Below are 19,975 nucleotides of genomic sequence, written 5' to 3' on the forward strand. Positions count from 1 at the left end.
TTGCCATGGCTGCCACAAAAATGACTAGTCTCTATAGCAGCAGTCACAGCCACCATGCAGATGGCATGCCAGACTCTCAACTGCATTGACACAAGGAGAGGCACCAGTGGAGACCCTTCCCCCCCCCAAAAAAAGAAGTCCTCTCCTCTTTCTCCACAAAGGATATTCCAGAGTAATAGAAGAAGCATCTGATTTACAATAATAGGAGAGGACTTGATCACACCTGTCTCAGTACTGGACAGATCATCTAGGCAACAAACCAACAGAGGAACAGTTAATTTATCAGATGGAGAAAACAAACCTATGGTTATTAGAGGAGGGAAAGTGACGGGAGTGGGGGAGATTGGAGAAGGGGCATAAAGAATAAGTATGATTTGTAACAATGAATATGCTAATAAATAAGTAAATAAATAGAAGAGCAGGGGGTTAAAAAAAAAAAAAGAAACTTAGCCCCCACCGTGACTGTTAAGAGGGTGGGAAATCCTATTACAGTAACTGAAAGGTGGAGCCCTGAAGAGGTGATTGGATTATAGGACCATGCAGTAGTGGATGGATTAAAAATGGTGGTCAGGGGCGTGGTTCCAAGGACTTTAAAAGAAGAGGAGAGTCTGTCTTTCTTGCTCTCTCTGCTCCACCATTTGTGCAATGTGATACCCAGCCATCACTGAAGTCACGAAAGAAAGCATTCAACAGATGTGTTCCCAGGACTTTGGACTTCCTAGCCTCCAAAACTTTAAGCAATAAATTTTGTTTTCTTTATAAATCACCCAGTTCCATGTATTTTGTTATAAGCAACAGAATCGGACTAATACAAAAACTTTACCCAGTCATTCTAGAAGTGAAAGATCAATGATATTAAACTTAACCAACTGAACTTTTACCAAACTAAGTGGCAGTCCAGAGTTGAATTAAATAAATGTTTTGTATGCCTACAGCATGCTGGACAACAGAATTAAGACTCATGACTCATTCCCTGTCTATAGTGAATTTTGTCTAATAGAACAGAATTAAAAACATTAAAAAGAAAAACAAGAGAAACATACTAACACTACCAAGAGATTAGAACTCTGTGGGAATAGCTCTGCAAATTTTTTCATGTATACATGTGTGCATATATCCAGATATTTTTTAAAATAGAAAAATTCAATATAGTGCTTTGTAATCCTTTCGATTAGCTCTATCCTTCCATGTCAATTAGTAAGCTTTACAAAAAATCACCATTTTTAATGAGCTACATAGTATTTATTGGAGGGATGTATCAAAATTTACCTAACCAATACCGTGTTGCTAAATGATCATGCTTAATTTTTTTAATCAGGAAAAAATGACAGCTAAAATTAACAGCTATAAACTTGGCCAAGACGCTCTAATAAAGCCAACTAATGAGTTCATCTCCAAACATACACACACACACACACACACACACACACACACACACACACACACACACACACACACACACACACACAAAATACCACAGAATTCCATAAAACAAGGTTTTATGTCTTGATATTTTTATCATCTCTCCTCTCTCCCTCTGCCTGCTATTGTCCAGGCCTTATTACTTTTAATAATCCTACACAATATTTCTACATAAAACCTCCTGAAGCAAAACATAACCTCTCTGCTTAAAAAACACCTAATCCTAATTATTACAGAATAAATATTACCAATTTATTATTTAATACTTTTGGCATCCAGTTTGGATGATATGGCCACTAATTCACCTCCCAATTTTACCCCCTACTTTCTTGCAAACACCCCACAGTGAAATCCTAATACAGTACTCAGTTCTCTGAACAGTCTCCAACTTTCTATTACATATACTATTCTCTCATCTGAAATGCATGTCAAGGAACAATTATTTATAGCTACAGAACCACAGCTCTGAAAGGGACCTTAGAGATATCCTAGTTTACTCACTTTAATTTGCAAATTAGAAACTTTTACCACTTACCCAAGAGCCCACAAAATTCCCATTCTAGAATTCTTTCCATTATACTGTGGTTCTCAAACTCTGGTATGCCCAACAGTCAAGTCAGTGAAAACACAGATTCCCAAGCCCCATTCTCAAAGATTTTGTTCTAGTAATTCAGGTTAGGACCAGAACTCACATCTTTTAATAATCACTTCAGGTGATTCTTAAGCAAGGGGTCCAAGCTTCAGATCACAGGAAGTCACAGGAAAGAATGAATGCATTAAGATTAAGTAGACTTCTAGCACTTAGTACATTGTCTGAAAATTTCCATTTCTGCCCCCATATTTGGAACCTCCAAAAAACAGTTACTCACTGCTACTTGTGCCGAATCCATAAATCTCAGACCAAAATAGTCGCTTTCAATAAGATCCAGGTGGTACATAATCTGATCAAACAGCTCTTGTCCTTTGGCTTTTTTCTGAAATGGCAAGAAAATAATAAATGGCTTATAAGATCAACAAGCCTAAACAGAAGATGGTTTTAGTTATACAAGATCTCTTAAAGAAAGCACTACTACTTACAATATCAAAAATATTACCATATAGCAGATGATGGGCAAGATACTGTCATTTTCTAATAAACCACTTAAGGCCATAAGAGAATCTGTTATTTCTTATCAACCAACAAATATTACTTATTTTTAGGGACAATATCTGTACCTAATGCTGTGTGTGTGTAAGGGGAAATTGGTCTTCTCAATTTTTAGAGTCTGTTCTTTAAAGGATCCCATAATGTAACTGGAAAGAAAAACAAGAAAACTTAGAACACTTAAGTACAAATCATATGGAACTAACTACACTTACAAATAGATTTTAGAGAAGAGATGGTCACAGTCACTAGAATAATCAGTGAAGGTCTTGATGGATAAAAATCAGCCTTAAACTGCAACAGAACGTAAGGTAGCAAAAATGAAAATGGAAGGTGGACAAGAATATGAGATAATGAGAAACCACTGTGACGATGCAGAGAACACTGAATAGTAGAGAGAATAGCAAAGAAACTTGTAAAGAAAAAGCAGTTCTCAAAGTGTGGTCTTAGGACCACGGAGGGTTCCTGAGACTCTTTCAAAAGATCCACAATGTTCTAGGATTCTTCTAATATACCTCAATCAAAATAACATACTGTAACACAGTACATGCAGAAGCAGACGATAAGAGAATCCAAATACCTTCTATTAAACCAGACATTAAAGAGATTTGCAAAAATACATAAACAATGCCACTCTTCTCACTAAGTTCCTTGTTGCTTTGAAAAATAGTTATTTTTCATAAAAACATACTTATATTAACATACAAGGGGTATGTTGCTATTTTAAATTAACCAATAGATAAATATTTTAAAATTTTTTCAGTTTTAATTTCTAATATGGGAAATATTGATAGATATAACCCACATAAGTGAAAACATTGTTGGGATCCTCAATTTTCATATATCCCCCATTTATGCCTCTCCCACCTATAGAATTATAAATTGTGATTTACAGTATTTCCTATTAAAAAAAATAAACATATAGTTGGATTTTTAAAAGTCATATCATCAATTTCTGCCTTTTAACTGATAAATTTATTATTTCAACTTGTCCTTTGCTTTTTCTATGCTTCTTTACTTCCTTTGGAGATGAGTCTATTCTACATTAAAGTTAAAAGTCTGTTTCAAATATTATTCCTAATTTCTTTGATTTATTCAACAAATAATAGAACACTTACTACGCGCCAGGCACTATTCTAGGCAACTAAACAGGGAAACAAAACAGGTAAGCCCCTGCCTTTAAGAAGCTTACGTTCAAGGGAAGAAAATATATTATGCTAGTTAGTAATAAAGGTTATAGAGAACAAGGTAAGGAAATAAAGGATAGGAAATAATATTTGAATAGGAAGACCCTTTTAATAAAGGAGATTTAAAGAGCGATTAAATGAAATAAGAGAGTGAAATACATAATTATCTAGAGAAAATGTATCCTGGGAAGAAATAACAGCAAATACAGAGTCCCCAACTTGGGGTAGGGAAGGAGTTGTGGCATATTCCAGCAACAGCAAGTCCAGTATGGCTAAAGCAAAGTGAACAAAAGAATGGTCAATAATGTGACAGAAATTTGCAAAAGACCGTGAAAACTTAAACCCACATAGACAAATAATAATACAAACTAATTAAATATTTGAACAACAGAATATTGGAATAATGTTTTATCAACATGAAGAAAAGGAAGGAGATAGTCATTACCAGAAATGACAAAGAGAACTGTTGGTTTTAAAACATATGTATAACAAAAAAGCACTGCTAACAAACTTAAATAGAAAGTCCCAAAGCATTGCTAACAAATTTAAATAGAAAATAGCAATTATGAAATTTGCTAATGGCAATCATCCTAAAAGGAACACAAAATATATCTAAACTACAGCAAGAAAGCCACAGAAGTCTTTGTGCAGAATTCACTTATATAGTACCAATCTTTCATGCTTCCATTACCTTAATCCTAAGGCGCATTTCTAGAATCAATATCATATTCTACCAACATTCTATATGTGCTTCAAAGAGCAAAGGGAAGCATGGCTTAAAAAATGACTCTCCTTATTCTGCCAATGCATCATTTGCCAGCCTCTTGAAATACGACACCTATGTTCTAAGAAGAGACAGAATGAGCTTCTGCCAGCTGGACAGCTACCTCCTCAGAACAAAAAACTTTTCAAGGTAATGTACTGACCACTCATTAATAGAGGCCAATTCTAGGCCAACCAGTAGTGAACACAAGGCATTTGCAGGTTCCTGAAGTTAATAATGCACAATCTAACAAAAATGTGACATCCCAAAAAATAATCTCTCAAAACATCTTAATCTGATTTTTAGGGATAGCATGAATATTTTTAAAACCTTCATTCAGAGACTAGTCTGCAAAAACAAAGAACTATATAACACTTCATGAAAATGAGTCACAGACAAGAAGTAAATGCAGTAACTGTAGCATATTGGTTTCAAAAAGATTTCTGATCCTAACCAGGAAATAAAATGTGTTATCACTGATTGAAAGGTGAAAAAGCATGGTCTTGAAAATATTATTCTGGGTGAGTAAATACCTGACAATCATAATTTTGAAAAATAATTATCAATCTGTTAGTATCACACTTGGAAATGGTGTCTTAAATCAAACTGACTTTGTCCCAGTCTATATTTTAAGAGTTTTTAATTTCATTCTATACTTAATAGCTTACAGGAAAAATACATTTTTGAAATAATATATCACTCAATTCATCAGTTACTAAACAGACACCTATCACGTGTTAGATGCTAGAGTTACAGATGGAAATGTTCATACTTCTTGCCCTCAAGCAATCACAAGGTTCTTAGCTAAGAACAAATTTACACACAGCTGGTTTAAACACAATAAATGTGTTATTCTTGCAGTATAAACAAAATGTTAAAGAAATGAGGATCAGTTGTTACTTCTGCCTGAAAGTATTGGTTTTGGAGGATTTTATATTTGAAATTGGGCCTGTAAGAGTAAACAGAACTCTGCCACCCTAAATAAAAACAAAATGAATAAAAATATGAAATCTTGACAGCCTATAGTGGAGTTGAGGAAAGAGACTGGAGACAGGCGACAGTCAGAAGACAAAGTGGTAGAAGCTGCCAACATAATCTTCCTAAAATTGCAAAACGATGTTACTCTGCTCTTTAAAATCCTTTAATTATTCCTCATCATCTACAAAATAAAGTGCAAATTCCAGGGCACAAAATAATCTTTCCCACGTGTTCCTTGCTCACTATTACAACTTTATCTCCTGTCAGTCCAGCATTTTTATCTGATAATAATTTCCCAATAAGTCATGCCTCTAAGACTTAGCAAAATACATTTCTTTCTGCTTAGAATGTCCTTCATGCCTCTAATGAACTCCTGACTCTGGCTTCTCAAAAATCAGTACATCTATGTTGCCTTCCAATTATCCCTGAGAGAATAAGTCCTCATTCCTCTGTACTGCCTCGTACCTGTAATTCTAGTTAGTATAAAGCCTATGCAAAGGCATGGAGTTGTAAAATTGTCCAGCATGTTTAGGCAATCGTAAGAGGGTACAGTACAGACAGCATACGTGGAATATGGATGTGAGATCCCTGATTCTAGGGTCAATGTCTGTCTTACATATTTATGTATACCCTTTTACCTTGCAGCTATTTAAAATGAACCAAGTAGAAAAAGAAAAGTGAAAATACAGACCACACAACTCTGGCCCACAAAAATTTTTCAGCTGCATTTACACCAGCACCTGCTATTTATGTTGTTCTTTTTTCCCCCCTAACAAATTATCCCAGGTCACAACTTCTTTCAGACCCAGTCCTTACTTCACACACACTTTTGTGAAGAATACTACCATCAAGATATCTTTTCATCAGCCCTCCCATCTTTCTCAGCAGAAGAAAGTATTCCTCCTAGAATGGTCCTCCTCCCATCTCTACCTGTGTATATAAAACCAATTCCTGAGGAACATTTTCCCTACTCATTAAAACAAATTCAGACCTTCCCAACCCAGTAACTCTCTAGCTGCTATGCTATTTCCTTCCTTCTTTTTACTGCCAAATCTCATGATAATTCCCCATTTTCCTTTCATGCACTTCCTCAAACAACTAATGAATATTTATTAGATACCTACTATGTGCAAGGGACTATGAACGGTCCAAAAAATATGACTGCCCCCAATAATTCCTTTAACCCTCTGAAATCCAGCTTCCAAACACATCATTCCACTGAGTGCTTTTCTCCACTTCCATTCTCCTATCCTTCTCATGACAGCTGACTACCCTCTTGCGATCTTCCACACAATGATATGACCCCACCAGAGACAGAACTATATTTTACTCATGTCTAATCTTTATTCCCTCCCCTGACCATATCCATGTTCTAAGCATTCCTTCCTCTGCAATCTCACTGCCACTATTAGTCTGCAGCCCCATCACCTTGTGCCTATCTATAGCAGTCTCCCGGCTTGCTTTTTTTTCTTATCTGTAATGAATCAAGTACATCACCTCTAAATTAAACCTAGGTCACTTTTATGTCTTTTTTTTTCCTCTTTGTTTTTTTTTTTCGGTGGCTTGCCAGTACGAGAATCAGAACCTATGACCTCGGTGTTATAAAGCTGTGCTCTAACTGAGCTAACTGGCCAGCCATCATGTTTCTTGACTACTAAAAAAACCTAAGCAGACTAAAAAAAACCCAAATATATAAAAGCCCGTGCATTCTCTTTCTTAAACAGCTTTATTGAGATGTAATTCACATACCACTCACCCATTAGATGTATACAATTAAATGGATTTTAGTATATTCACAGATATGCACAACCATTATCAAAATCAATTTTAGAACATTTTCATCATCTCAAAAAGAAATGCCATACCCTACTAGCTAACACCCCCTACTTCCTCTCTGTCCCACCCACTCACCTGTCCTAAAAGCAACCATTAATCTACTTTTTTTCCCTACAGATTTCCCTGTTATGGACTTTCAGATGAATGGAATCATAATATGTGGTCTTTTGTGACTGGCTTCTTTCCCTAGTATAATGTTTTCAAAATTCAGCTATGTCATAGTAGGTGTTAGTACTTCACTTCCTTTATGGCTAAATAACATTCTATTATATTAATATAACACGTTTTATTTATCCATTCATCTGTTTGTGGACATCTAGGTTGTTTCTATCTTTTGGCTATTATGAATAATGCTGTACAACTTCTTGTGTAAACATGTTTTCAATTCTATTGGACTTATACCTAAGAAGTGGAATTGGGACGCACAGTAACTATGTTTAATCATTTGAGTAACTGCCAGACTGTTTTCCAAAGCAGCTGCACCATTTTACATTCCTACCAGCAATGTTAAAGGGTTCTGATTTCTCCACATCCTCACCAACCCTTGCTATTATCTGACTTTTTGATTTCAGCTTTCCTGGTTGGTATACAGTAGTATCTCATTTCGGTTTTAATTTGCATTTCTATGATGACTATGTCAAGCTTCTTTTCACATGCTTATTGGCTATCTGTATATCCTATTTGGAGAAATGTCTATTCAGATCCTTTGCTCATTTTTAAATTGGGTTGTCTTTTTTTGTTGGTTTTTGGGGGGGTTTTTTGGTGGCTGCCGGTATGGGTATCTAAACCCTTGACCCTGGCGTTATCAGCACCACGCTCTAACCAAGTGAGCTAACCAGCCAGCCCAGTTATCTTTTTATTACTGGATTGTAACGGTTGTTTATATACTCAAAATACAAATCACTTATCCGTATATACTTTCCAAATACTTTCTCTTATTCTGTGCAAGTCTTTTAACTTTCTTGATGGTATCCTTTAAAGGGCAAAAGTTTTCAATTCTCATGAAGTCCAATTCATCTATTTGTTTCTTTTGTTGCTTGTGCTTTTAGTGTCATATCTAAGAAACTGGTGCCAAAACCAAGGTCATAAAAATTTACCTCTATGTTTTATTCTAAGAGTTTTATAGTTTTAGCTCTTAGGTTTAGGTCTTCAATCTGAGTTAATTTTTATATACATATGGTATGGGGTAAAGGTACAACTTCATTTTTTTCCATGTGGCTATCCAGTTCTATCATCTGTTGAAAGACTATTTCTTCCCCCACTGAACGGTCTTGGCACCTCTGTCAAAAATCATTTGACCACAGATATATTGGTTTATTTCTGGGTTTCCTATTCTGTTCCACTGATCTAATGTGTTTATACTTGTGCCAGGAGAACCTCATCATGACTACTGGTGCTTTGTAGTAAGTCTTAAAATTGGGAGGTGAGTCCTCCTACTTAGTTTTACTTTTTCAGTATTGTTTTGGCTATTCAGGGTCCCTTGCAATTCCATATAAATTTTAGAATCAGCTTGTTAGCTGGGATTCTGGTGGGGCTTGCATTGAATTTGTAGATTAGCATAGGGTGTACTGCTACCCTAACAACTTTAAGTCTTCAAATTCATGAACATGGGATGGTTTTCCTTTATTTAAAAGTACAACTTTAGGACGGACCCTGTGGCGCACTCGGGAGAGTGCAGCGCTGGGAGTGCAGCAGCGCTCCCGCTGCGGGTTTGGATCCTATATAGGGATGGCCGGTGCGCTCACTGGCTGAGCGGTCACAAAAAAGACAAAAATAAATAAATAAATAAAAGTACAACTTTAAATGGTCTATATAATTTAAAGCCTTTAGCATCTATAAGTATATAAAAATTATCTCTTAATTAATCAAGTATTTTCTATTAATTTAAAACTTAGAAGATTCAGACAGGCTATTTACTAAGTCATACCAAGCTCTTAAATCAATCAAAAGAGTTTACTGTAGCATTTTCAAAGAGAAAATTTTAAAATCAGATAGTTAGAAATTTATACCTAATGCCTTTATCATGCACTAAATGGCATTCTCACTGTATTTAACTGTTAAAAAAAAAGGAGGAGGGGCCGGCCCGTGGCTCACTCGGGAGAGTGTGGTGCTGATAACACCAAGGCCATGGGTTCGGATCCCATATAGGGATGGCCGGTTGGCTCACTGGGTGAGTGTGGTGCTGACAACACCAAGTCAAGGGTTAAGATCCCCTTACCGGTCATCTTTAAAAAAAAAAAAAAAAAAAAGGAGGTATTTAAAGCCCTCCCCCAATTTTTGAGAGGAAAGGACAACAAGAGTAAAATGATATTACTGGTATATATTAATTTAAAGTCCATAGATTTAAATTACTCTATTTAATCACAGATAATTCCCTATATATTGCCTGGGCAATCATCTTAGTTTCATGTTGGCTAGGTACAATCACTAGTGACCCTAATCCTAATGGGAAATGAGTATGTGCTTCATTCAATTTCCCAAATCAATTCTAAATCTTCTTCGAGAATCACAGCAGACCACTTGAGAAACTAAATCAGAAAAAGGGAAACTTTTTTGGTTTTTCAGAAATTAATATTCCCCTCTGTTCTTTCCTTTAGTGAGACAGTTTAGCTGACAGACCAATGCCCATTTTACATCAATGCAAGTATCTAGAGTTAGGTTACTAACTCTAAGATTTGACATGTAGAGCTGAAAAGGCAATTATTCTTGTCCTACAAAGAGTTAAATCTAAAACTCTGGCTGTTTCACTGTAATTGCTTACCCCATGAAAGGTAAGCTAGCATTTTTGGACTTGATCAAGCATCACATACACCCTACTGAGCATACCAAGCTTAAGAAACTATTCTAGACCAGTCACTGGCCATTTGTTCCTTTACTTTAAAACCTAGTGCTGTTTTTCCTCCATACTACACTACCTTTTTCAAAAGCTTCTTTACAAATTCTACTCTCCTAGTATCAGCCTACCCATCAAGAACTCTGAGAATTCATACTTCAAACATTAAGTAATAAGAAACTTCTTTCCAGTCTCTTACATAACAATCTTGGGCTTTTCACCACATATTTAATGATATTTTAATGGAATACTACACAGAACTCTTAAGATTCTTATCAAATAAGAAACAAACATGAAAACTAACCTAACAAAGTATCTCATGTTGGAATGTCTGACAAACCCTCAAGAAGCCCTTATAGGAAGAAATTTAGATACCTTAAAGCTCCCCAGAATCAGGAACTGTGAAGTGTGTAGTCTAATGTACCAAGGTAACAAATATACATAATGATTAACTTCAAAACACTTCAGGAAGTCCTGAGTCTTTTGATTAATTTTATCATATTCCAATATTTTAAACTGTATAAGATACACATCTAGTACATTCCCAATCATTCAATTAATCAGAACATTCACTTAAACAAATTATCCAATTCTTTAAACTCTCACTCTTGTGAGTTTAAGGCCTTCTAGACCTTATTCAACTATACATTGTAGTAGCATCTAGCCTATCACCTTGCCCAAAGAGATTTTTAAAATTAAATTTTGGATAAATGAACATGTACTAAAAAGAGTTTGTGGAGAAAGAAGATATCGAAAAACATCCAGTGAAACTTACATCAAAATCAAACAATTTACAGTAAGTCTCTGAATGCAGAACAAAGACATGGAAACAGATTTGGTATTAGCAAATAGCTCAGAAAGAAACTCAACTTGTCCCCTGCCTAACAAGGGCCCGAAGGAATAAGCTAACCCCTTTTAAACATATTGGATTGTTTCACACTGTGAGTTATGATTACGCATTTGTAGCTGGGGAAAAAAAACCCCGAAATACAAATATAATTACAATATCCCATCTTGAAATAAAGACTATGGTGCATGAAAAAAACCTACAATGCAAACTACTTTGGGGGCAAAGAGGTAGCAGTCAGAGCTGAGGGGCATGAAGAAAGTCCTTATTCTTGTTTCATTTTATTAAAATTTCTGCAAGCACACCAACTGTGGAGAATGGATTTGTTTTGTTGAGGAAAGTAGGGGAATTTTGAAAAATACAGAAAAGCTGAAAGAACTAGAAGTCTTATAGTATCATTATGGTTCCCAAAGATTCTCATTGCTCTAATGATCGCTCAACAAAGACTGTTGAGAAACCCACTAGCCCACACTATGTACACTATGTTCATCATTTTAAAGAACACCCATAAACAAAAACAAAGATGACTCATGCCAATAAATGCCCTATCATTTAAATGTTTCAGGTAATTACCACTAATTCTAGAGAGAAATAATAATAATACTGATAATTCCAGTATCATCCCAGGTACTTTGGTCTAACATAACCTGATCCATGTACCTGAATGTTACAGTGCCAGACCCATCCCTAAATTACTCCAGGAAGTTATCAGTACAAAGCTAAAATGAAGACAGACAGTAACAGCATACAGAATTTGCCCTCAGCAAGACCTACATACCGGCAAGTCCACACTAACATCAGTACCATCCAGAAGGGACACCCGACATGTGATGATAGACTTAGAATCTCCAGCTGCAGGAATGTGTGTGGCAGCTCGTTGTGCCTCTCGAAGTCTTTCCTTCTCAGCATGTTTACGCATTGACCGACGCCCAAGTGTTCTCCGGAAGAAGCTCAGCATTTTTTGCCACTATAAAACCAAAGACAAAAAGATGACATCAGGGGGAAAAAAAGCCTCACCACAATTTGTAGTCAGATAAATGGTAATATTTAGTAAAGTCCTGTGTAACTTAGTAGGTATGCTATTAAAAAGGACTCCTGGTTAAGTAAATTTTAAGGAAAAAAAAAAAACAGCTACTTTTCATACATATTTCAAAACATCATATTGTACACAATAAATATGTACAACTTTTGTCAACTAAAAATAATTTTAAAAACTGGTTACTTGAATTAAAAGTTTTTAAAGACACATATAAGACAGAGTCATGGCTTGTAGCTTTCTAAACTTACTGGACCATTTTATAATGAGGTGGTCTGGTAGAGGAGGTGACACACATTTATGAAGCTCATCGGGTCTTTTGTATCAATAAATTATATGTAAAATAGTTGTATATCCCTACAAACATTAGAAGACGATGTCTGACACTAAGGTATCCTTTGATGATCATAACAGTCCTGAGACATTCTATTTCTTTTCTGAGCATTCATATTAAAAATGTAAAAATAATTATAACCCATTTCAGTTAAAATACAAATATAACTCAAATATCATTTTATCAAATATTCTATTATTTACAAAATTTAAATTACTATTTAACATAAACCTTCATGTGAAACTACTATAATGCTATTCATTTTCCTATCTCTATTGAGAAAACTAAAGTTAATATAAATACTGTAGTCAAGACAAGTACTAGTAATTTTAAAAATATAGCACACTAAAATTAAAACACCATAAAAACAAAGTTATCTTGCTAACCTAATGTGTTTAACTTTCACAACTAAGAGTCTGAATTCTCAAACTAGTACAAGTACATATAACTAAGGCAATAAATAATTTTTTTTTTTTTGTGACCGGTAAGGGGATCGTAACCCTTGGCTTGGTGTCATCCACACCGCACTCAGCCAGTGAGTGCACCCGCCAGCCCTATGTAGGATCCGAACCCGCGGCGGGAGCCCCACCGCCACACTGTCCCGAGTGAGCCACGGGGTCGGCCCACAACAAATAAATTTAAAAGATAATTATTAATTCTGGAGAAAAGAAGTTGTGCTGAAAAGGAAAAGTAATCACTACATGATTCAGCTGCTAATAATTTAAATAACCATTAACACTATAAACACTAAATATTGATCTAATCATAAAGTAACTATCACTGAGAGGAGATATATAATAGAGGTAGGGGTAGAGGTGTGGAGAGTTATTTCCTCAGCTTGCCTAGTACCAACTCAACAGATAATTCCTAAAATTAAAAAAATCAAGAAGTAGAAATAAGAGCATGTGACTTAAAATGTAAAAGTGGTTGCCTGGGAGAGGAGGCCCTGGAGTTCAGAAGAGTGCTATTTTTTAATAGAAGCCTTAAGATTAGATGACTCTTTCAACTAGATATATTTATAAACCTGATAAACATAAAAGGTAATTTTAAGATAAAAAATTACTACCATATTAAAATGTAAGTGTCTATAAACTGACGATCATATAAATTTTACAAGTATGTATACTCCTGCGTAATGAGGTAAACAAATCCCAGGGCAATAAGTAAATTTCAGGCAGCTCTCAAGTTTACAGAGCGCTCATACATAATACCTGGACCTAGTCCCTCTCTCCAGGTTTTCTTTTTCAGGCATTGCTTCTTTTGCACCTTGCTATTCAGTTTCATCTCAGCTGTCTATGTAAACTCGTACTTGTTATATCTGAGGCTCAAGCCCTTATGTCAAAGCACTCCTGCTTATTCCTTTTAACCCAACTCTACCAATCTCTCCTGATAAACATTTTCTGATATCCAAAAAGTTAGCTACTGCCATCATCACATTTCCAATGAACCTTTAAAATATTTTATTAGGGCAGGCCTGTGACTCACTTGGGAGAGTGTGGTGTTGGTAAAACCAAGGCACGGGTTCGGATCCCTATATAGGGACAGCCGGTTAGCTTGCTTGGGAGAGCGTGGTGCTGACAACACCAAGTCAAGGGTTAAGATCCCCTTACAGTCAGTCATCTTTTAAAAAATAAATAAATAAGTAAAATAAAATAAAATATTTATTAACTCACCAATCAGATTATAATTATTCATTTACAAGTCTATCTTCTTTACTCTAAGCAATTAAAGAACACAATCCCTACTCTGAATAGCTAGCCACCCAGCACAATTCTTAATCCTGAACAACAAATGTTTTGTAAATAATCTTATCTTGTCCTCAGAAAAACTCCACAGGCATTGTCTTATTTTGATGAGTAAACTAAGGGTCAGAAAAATTAAACAATTGGCCAAGTCCATTATTTAGTAAATGGTGAGCATAGGGGCTCAAAACTCTGAGTTTCTGAATCTTGGTCTCTCTTTTTACCACACCACAGAACCATTCATACAAAACTCACATTTTAGAGATAAGAAATTTTAAAACAACACAGCTAAGAAGGAGCTGAATGAAACACAAACAAAAACATATAAGATGATTTTGGTTTTTAAAACTTAATTCACCTTATTCAAATTGCAAAGGGAAAGAAAGGTGAAGAGGGAACTAGATATTAAAAGAGATTTAAGGGCTGGCTTGGTTAGAGTGTGGCACTGATAACACCAAGAGCCAGGGTCCCATCCCTGTACCAGTCAGCTGCCAAAACAAAACAACAAATAAAAATAAATAAAGGAGACTTAAAATACATATCAGTCAATCACAATATTTGGACCTACTTCTGATCCTTATTCAAATTATTTTTAAGTTGTCAGATGCTATCATTGGAGGAAGTTAAATGAAAGGTACATGGGAACTTTCTGTACTATTGCTATAATTTCTACATAGTCTCAAATTATTTCAAAATAAAAAGTTAAAAAGTCATACATCTGTTTTTATGTATGTAGTTTATAAGGAGCCTTACACAACAAGTTGACTCTCTAAATGCATTTATAAACCTAATAAAAATAAAAGCTAAAATATTAAAATACCAACATATTAAAAAATTTTAATAGCCATGCACTGAAGACTATCATCCTCATTTTACAAGTATGCATACTCTGTGTAATTAGGTAAACTGGCAAAGCCATCACAGCTGTCATTTCAACTTCCCATGGAAATAAATCATACAGGCACACATTTGAACACTGCCTGGGTTATGATAACCAAGAAACTACTGCTATTTTTCTTGTAGATAAAATAGTGATATTAAAGTTATGTTCAAAAAAAAAAAGTCCCCCTCTCTTAGTGATACATGCTAAAATATTCATGAAAGAAATGATGTCTGGTATTTGCGTCAAAATAACACAAGGGAGTTTACTGGAGACAGCAGTGAAACAAATTGGCCAGATAACTGGCCAATAACTACTGAAACTGTGTTATGAATACTTTATAATACTTTATTAATTACAGTCTTCTGACTATTTTTGTATAGGTTGAATTTTTCCATAACAAAAAAATTTTTTAAGGAAAAAATGTTCAAAATGCACTACAACTTTGTGGTTCTTAGGGAGCAAATTAATTAGAAAATGATTTTTCTGACTTCTACCTTATCCTGACACCTTAAAAAACACACTCACTATACAAGTAGTGTTAACCTGTTAAAGAAAAACGCAGCTTTCTTTCAGAGACAAGCTCTTTTTACAAAAATACGAAAGCACCTTACATGAAAATCAATTGTAGACGGAGTAAAGATTTAATGTGAAAAAGAAATGAGAAGGTACTACAAGGAAACAGTAAGTATATTAGGGTGAAGGGCTTTTAAACGATTATCTGCAAAGAAATCTTTTTGAAGGATTAATATGCAGTTTAATAAACAACTATTACAAATAATTAAGATTAAACAGCCACTCCCAAAATAGGCAAAATATGAAGAAACAAGTACTAAAAAATAACAAAAGATTCATAAAGAGATGTTCATAAAAAAGGTATTCAACAGTAGTCAAGAAAATCCAAATTAAAAATAAAATATTTGTCATTGTGGCTGGCAGTCTAGCTCATTTGGGAGAGCATGGTGCTGGTAACACTAAGGTCATAGGTTCGGATCCCTGTACCATACTCACCAACTGCCAAAAAATAAAATAAATAAATAACATAAGGTATCATTTGTCATTTAAAAGACCCAAGATAGTCAGTATTAAAAAGGATATGAGGAAAACTATAACCCTCATACACTATCCACTTTGGAGGGGGATTTAACCCCACTATTAAAATTTTTAAAGTCCATATGCTTTCACTCAGCAATTCTATTTCTGGTAGGATAGACTAAAGAAATAGTCACACACGTGCTCTAAGTTGTAAGAACAAGGATTTTGCAGAGCATAACTGCTTAAGAAAAATTGAAATACGTCCATCAACATGCAAACAGTTAAACAAGCTATGGTATATGGTATATATATATTTTTATATTACATATATTTATATTATATATATATTTATATATTATATATAAGTATATAATACAAATAAATATATTTATATATTATATATAAGTATATAATATATATAAATATATTTATATTATAAATATAATGGTATATGGTACCACCGTTAGTACCATATGCATTGTTAGTACCATATGCTATATGGTACTAACAAAATTTATAAGTGAAAAATCAAATCACAGAAAAATGAATATAATTTTATAGTATTGGGTGGGATATACACACAGGCACACACACACACACACGATTTAGAAGTAAGTACCTGCAAACTGTTCAGTTAGGTGCTCTCTGGAGTGCATCATTAAATGTTTTTTTAAAATTGGTTTTAAAAAAAAAGTTTCTCCATATTCACCCTTTCCCCACCCTACCGGCCACGCACCCAATTCCATTCTTCATGCTGCAGCCAGTGGATTTTTAGTAACCACAAATCTGATCCGCGTTTTAAAATCGTGAATGATCCTTTTCCTCCTACCTGACCTGCCTGACCCTCCTGGCAGCCCACTCTGCTCACTCTGCTCTAAGTACTCTTTTTGCTCAGCCTGAGATTCTTTTAAATTCCGATGTTTTTTCATTAGCTGTTCCATCTTTCTGTAAAGCTCTTTTTCCACTCCACTTCTCTCCCACCCATTCCCACTTCATATGGCTAACTTCAGCTTTATAGTTAAAATGCCTTTTCTTCAGAAAAGCATCCCTAAGTCTAAATTTCTAAATTATGTGCCCCCTTTTAGTACTCTTAGCCTTTTCTTTATAACACTTAAACTGTAATTAAATACCTAATTTTTTAATTTTTTTTTTTTTTTTTTTTTACTGGCTACTTCCCCTACTAGGTCCCCTACTCAAGGACAGGGACCTACCTAGTCTGACTTGTTCACTACTATAACCCAACAGCTAGCATGGCAACCTGCATGCTAGGCACTCAAACTCCCCTGACACACTAAAATAATACGGCAGAATTTGTGACTGGTAGGATTATGAGATTAAAAACTGTAGTTTTTTGGGCCGGCCCCGTGGCTCACTCAGGAGAAAGGGGCGCTAGTAGCGCCAAGGCCGCGGGTTCGGATCCTATATAGGTAGGGATGGCCGGTGCGCTCACTGGCTGAGCATGGTGCGGACCACACCGTGCCGAGGGTCGCGATCCCCTTACCGGTCCAAAAGAAAAAAAAAAAATGTAGTTTTTAATATCTAATTTCTAACTTTTCAACAATGAACTAAGAGTTTTCTTCACAATCATAAAAATGAAAATTGAAGTAATCAGTTTACTAAGCGGTTTTTAAAATATATATACATATTCAAAACCCAAAAGTTTGTCATGAAATGTGTACACTTATACATGACTGATGGCCACAATCTGATAATAAGCCAATATACAGCAAATGCGATAAAGGTATCAATATCTTTTGCCCCAGTAATCCGAATAAAGAAAATATAAGTGAGTAATTCAAGAGAAAGTTATACATATCATTTTCTAATGAAGTTAATTCAAAAAGAAAAAACGCTGCAAACTATCTTATACGAGGGTACTTCAAAAAGTTAGTGGAAAATGGAATTGAAAGATAATACGAATCTTTTCATGAACTTTTTGAAGACCCCTCAATACGTACAAATAATCCACTACGGTAAGCTGAGCTCAGCAACGGGTTAGTTACTTAGAAATGGAGTTAATAGACTATAGAGTTACATTAGAAATGTAGTTCGGAGTATTTTTTTTTCCTAATTATTAAAAAAAACACTTTTAATATTAGATTAAAACATTGCCAGACGGTTTAAAAGACCTGGGTTTCTTGCTCTTAAGCAGAATTCATGAAACAAAGTACCCATAAACACAGAAACAAACACAAATTAACGTTTACACGCCAAAAACCCCATCATTAACGAGACAAACGCCAAGGATGAGCGGGGAGGGTCCTTTAGACCTCGTCATTCCAGGGAACACACCTTCCTCTCACAATTTCCAAGTGGCTGAAGTTTTGCTCAACTGTAAGAGCCTGAAAGACCCATTCGGGCTTTTGTTTTAAGACCTTGGCACAAATTCAAGGTGTTTTCCCCTTTACCCACCGCTTTCACCTCGCCAGCTGGACGGCTACCGCGCCGACGGGCGGGTGAAGGGAGCCCAACGGACCTCCCACGACGCCCGCGACCCCGGCTGCCCCGGGAGGGCCTGCTAGGGGCGGGGAGCGCGTCGGCCCGGCACACATTAACCCGGCTGCGCCCCGGGCCCTCCGCTCCGGCCGCGCGGCGAGGTGTCTCCCGAAACTCAGCGGGCCTGCCCCATTGGCCGCCGCCGCCCCTCCCTCCGGCGGGCTGAATACTGGGTCCGAGGGTCGCCGCGCTGCCCCGCCCACCTCCCGGGGGCGAGGCCGCCGCACCCGGCGCGGGCAAGGAGGGTTCCGCGCAGCCGTGAGAAGAGCCGGCTGTGCGGCCGGGGCCGCCGGGCCTCGCGCTTACCTGGGTTGGAGACGGCGGCGCGGCGGCAAAGAGGGCGCGGAGCGCCAGCGACCAGCAAGAAGAGGTCCTGAGCGAGGCTGAGGAGGGGGCAGCTCTTCGGAGGACTCCGAGAAATGGCGGCCTGCAGCGCGAGCCCACCCCGAGCTAATCCCCGAAGGACCCCGGCCGCCCGCGGGCCCGCCCCTTAAAGCCCCCTCCGAGCTCCGCCCCCGAGGGCGGGGCGCGCCGCTCTTAAACGGGCAATGACACCGCCCCGGAAATCAGTTCACTGGCCAGACTCGGGTTAAACCGGCAATGCCAGGTCCAGCCGAGCTGGAACAAGCGCCGGCAGCAGAGCGTCTGCAGCTGGCTTAAAGGGCGCTGCTGAAACCCAACCCCAGCTGTCAGACCTTCGCCTCCGGAGAAGGTGCACGCCCGCAGATACCCCCGCAATTAGTCTATCACGAAGGCGCCTTAGCGCTGTTGGAGCCCAACTTCAGCTGCTTGGAAAACTACCTGCTAGATTCATTCATGCATTCGCTCAAGAAATTAATCCATTCTGCAAATATTTACTGAGGCCCTATCATGTGCCTCCTCCCCCCACCCCGCACGGAGTCCTGGGGATTAAAACAGACTTAATTCCCCACTGTTAAAGGAACTTTCACTCTACTGGGGAGAGAGACAGTAAACAAATACCTGTCAAACTGTCGTGAAGAAAAATAAAGCTGGGAAAGGAAATGAAATTGGTATTTAACATAGTGTGCTCAGGGAGGTCCTCTATGATAAGGTGACATTTCATCCATTCATTCTATAGATAATACATATATCAAAGTGCCTACTATGTGCCCTGTGCGCTAGACGCTGGAGATCAACAGATAAACAGCACAGACAAAAATCTTTCGTGGAGCTTAAAGGAGAGACAGAAAATAAGTGAGATAAACTAGTAAAATTAAATACTAAATTAGACATTGATAAATGCTAAAGAGAAAAGTAAAAGCAGAGACTAGGGATAGAAAATGAGGGGTTACAATTTCAGACAGGCTGGCTAGGGAAAGAATGAGGTCTCAAAAGGAAGATGACATTTGAGTGAAGTTTAAAGGAGGTGAGGGAGTGGCCCTGTGGGCATCTGGGGAAGAGCAAAGGGAAAAGAAAGGCCA

The 19,975-nt window shown here is 36.9% G+C and overlaps 1 protein-coding gene across 4 annotated transcripts in view; it reads right to left on the reverse strand.

Moving 5' to 3' along the window:
• The window catches only part of EPB41L5 (erythrocyte membrane protein band 4.1 like 5), a 143,690-nt gene extending 124,679 nt beyond the window's left edge, over positions 1-19,011 (reverse strand). For 3 of the 4 annotated variants that reach the window (XM_063095342.1, XM_063095334.1, XM_063095320.1), the window contains exons 1-3: positions 18,840-19,011; positions 11,789-11,977; positions 2,292-2,396 (exon numbers count right to left, since the gene is read on the reverse strand). In XM_063095342.1, coding sequence (XP_062951412.1) covers positions 2,292-2,396; positions 11,789-11,968 — 285 coding nt within the window. In that variant the 5' untranslated portion in view covers positions 11,969-11,977; positions 18,840-19,011. Of the gene's footprint in view, positions 1-2,291; positions 2,397-11,788; positions 11,978-18,449; positions 18,480-18,839 lie in introns of those variants that run through there. The other variant, XM_063095327.1, reaches the window with a different exon arrangement.
• Between the last annotated feature and the right edge of the window lie 964 nt (positions 19,012-19,975).

Source organism: Cynocephalus volans, chromosome 1 (genome assembly GCF_027409185.1).
Source record: "Cynocephalus volans isolate mCynVol1 chromosome 1, mCynVol1.pri, whole genome shotgun sequence".
NCBI classification, from domain to species: domain Eukaryota; kingdom Metazoa; phylum Chordata; class Mammalia; order Dermoptera; family Cynocephalidae; genus Cynocephalus; species Cynocephalus volans.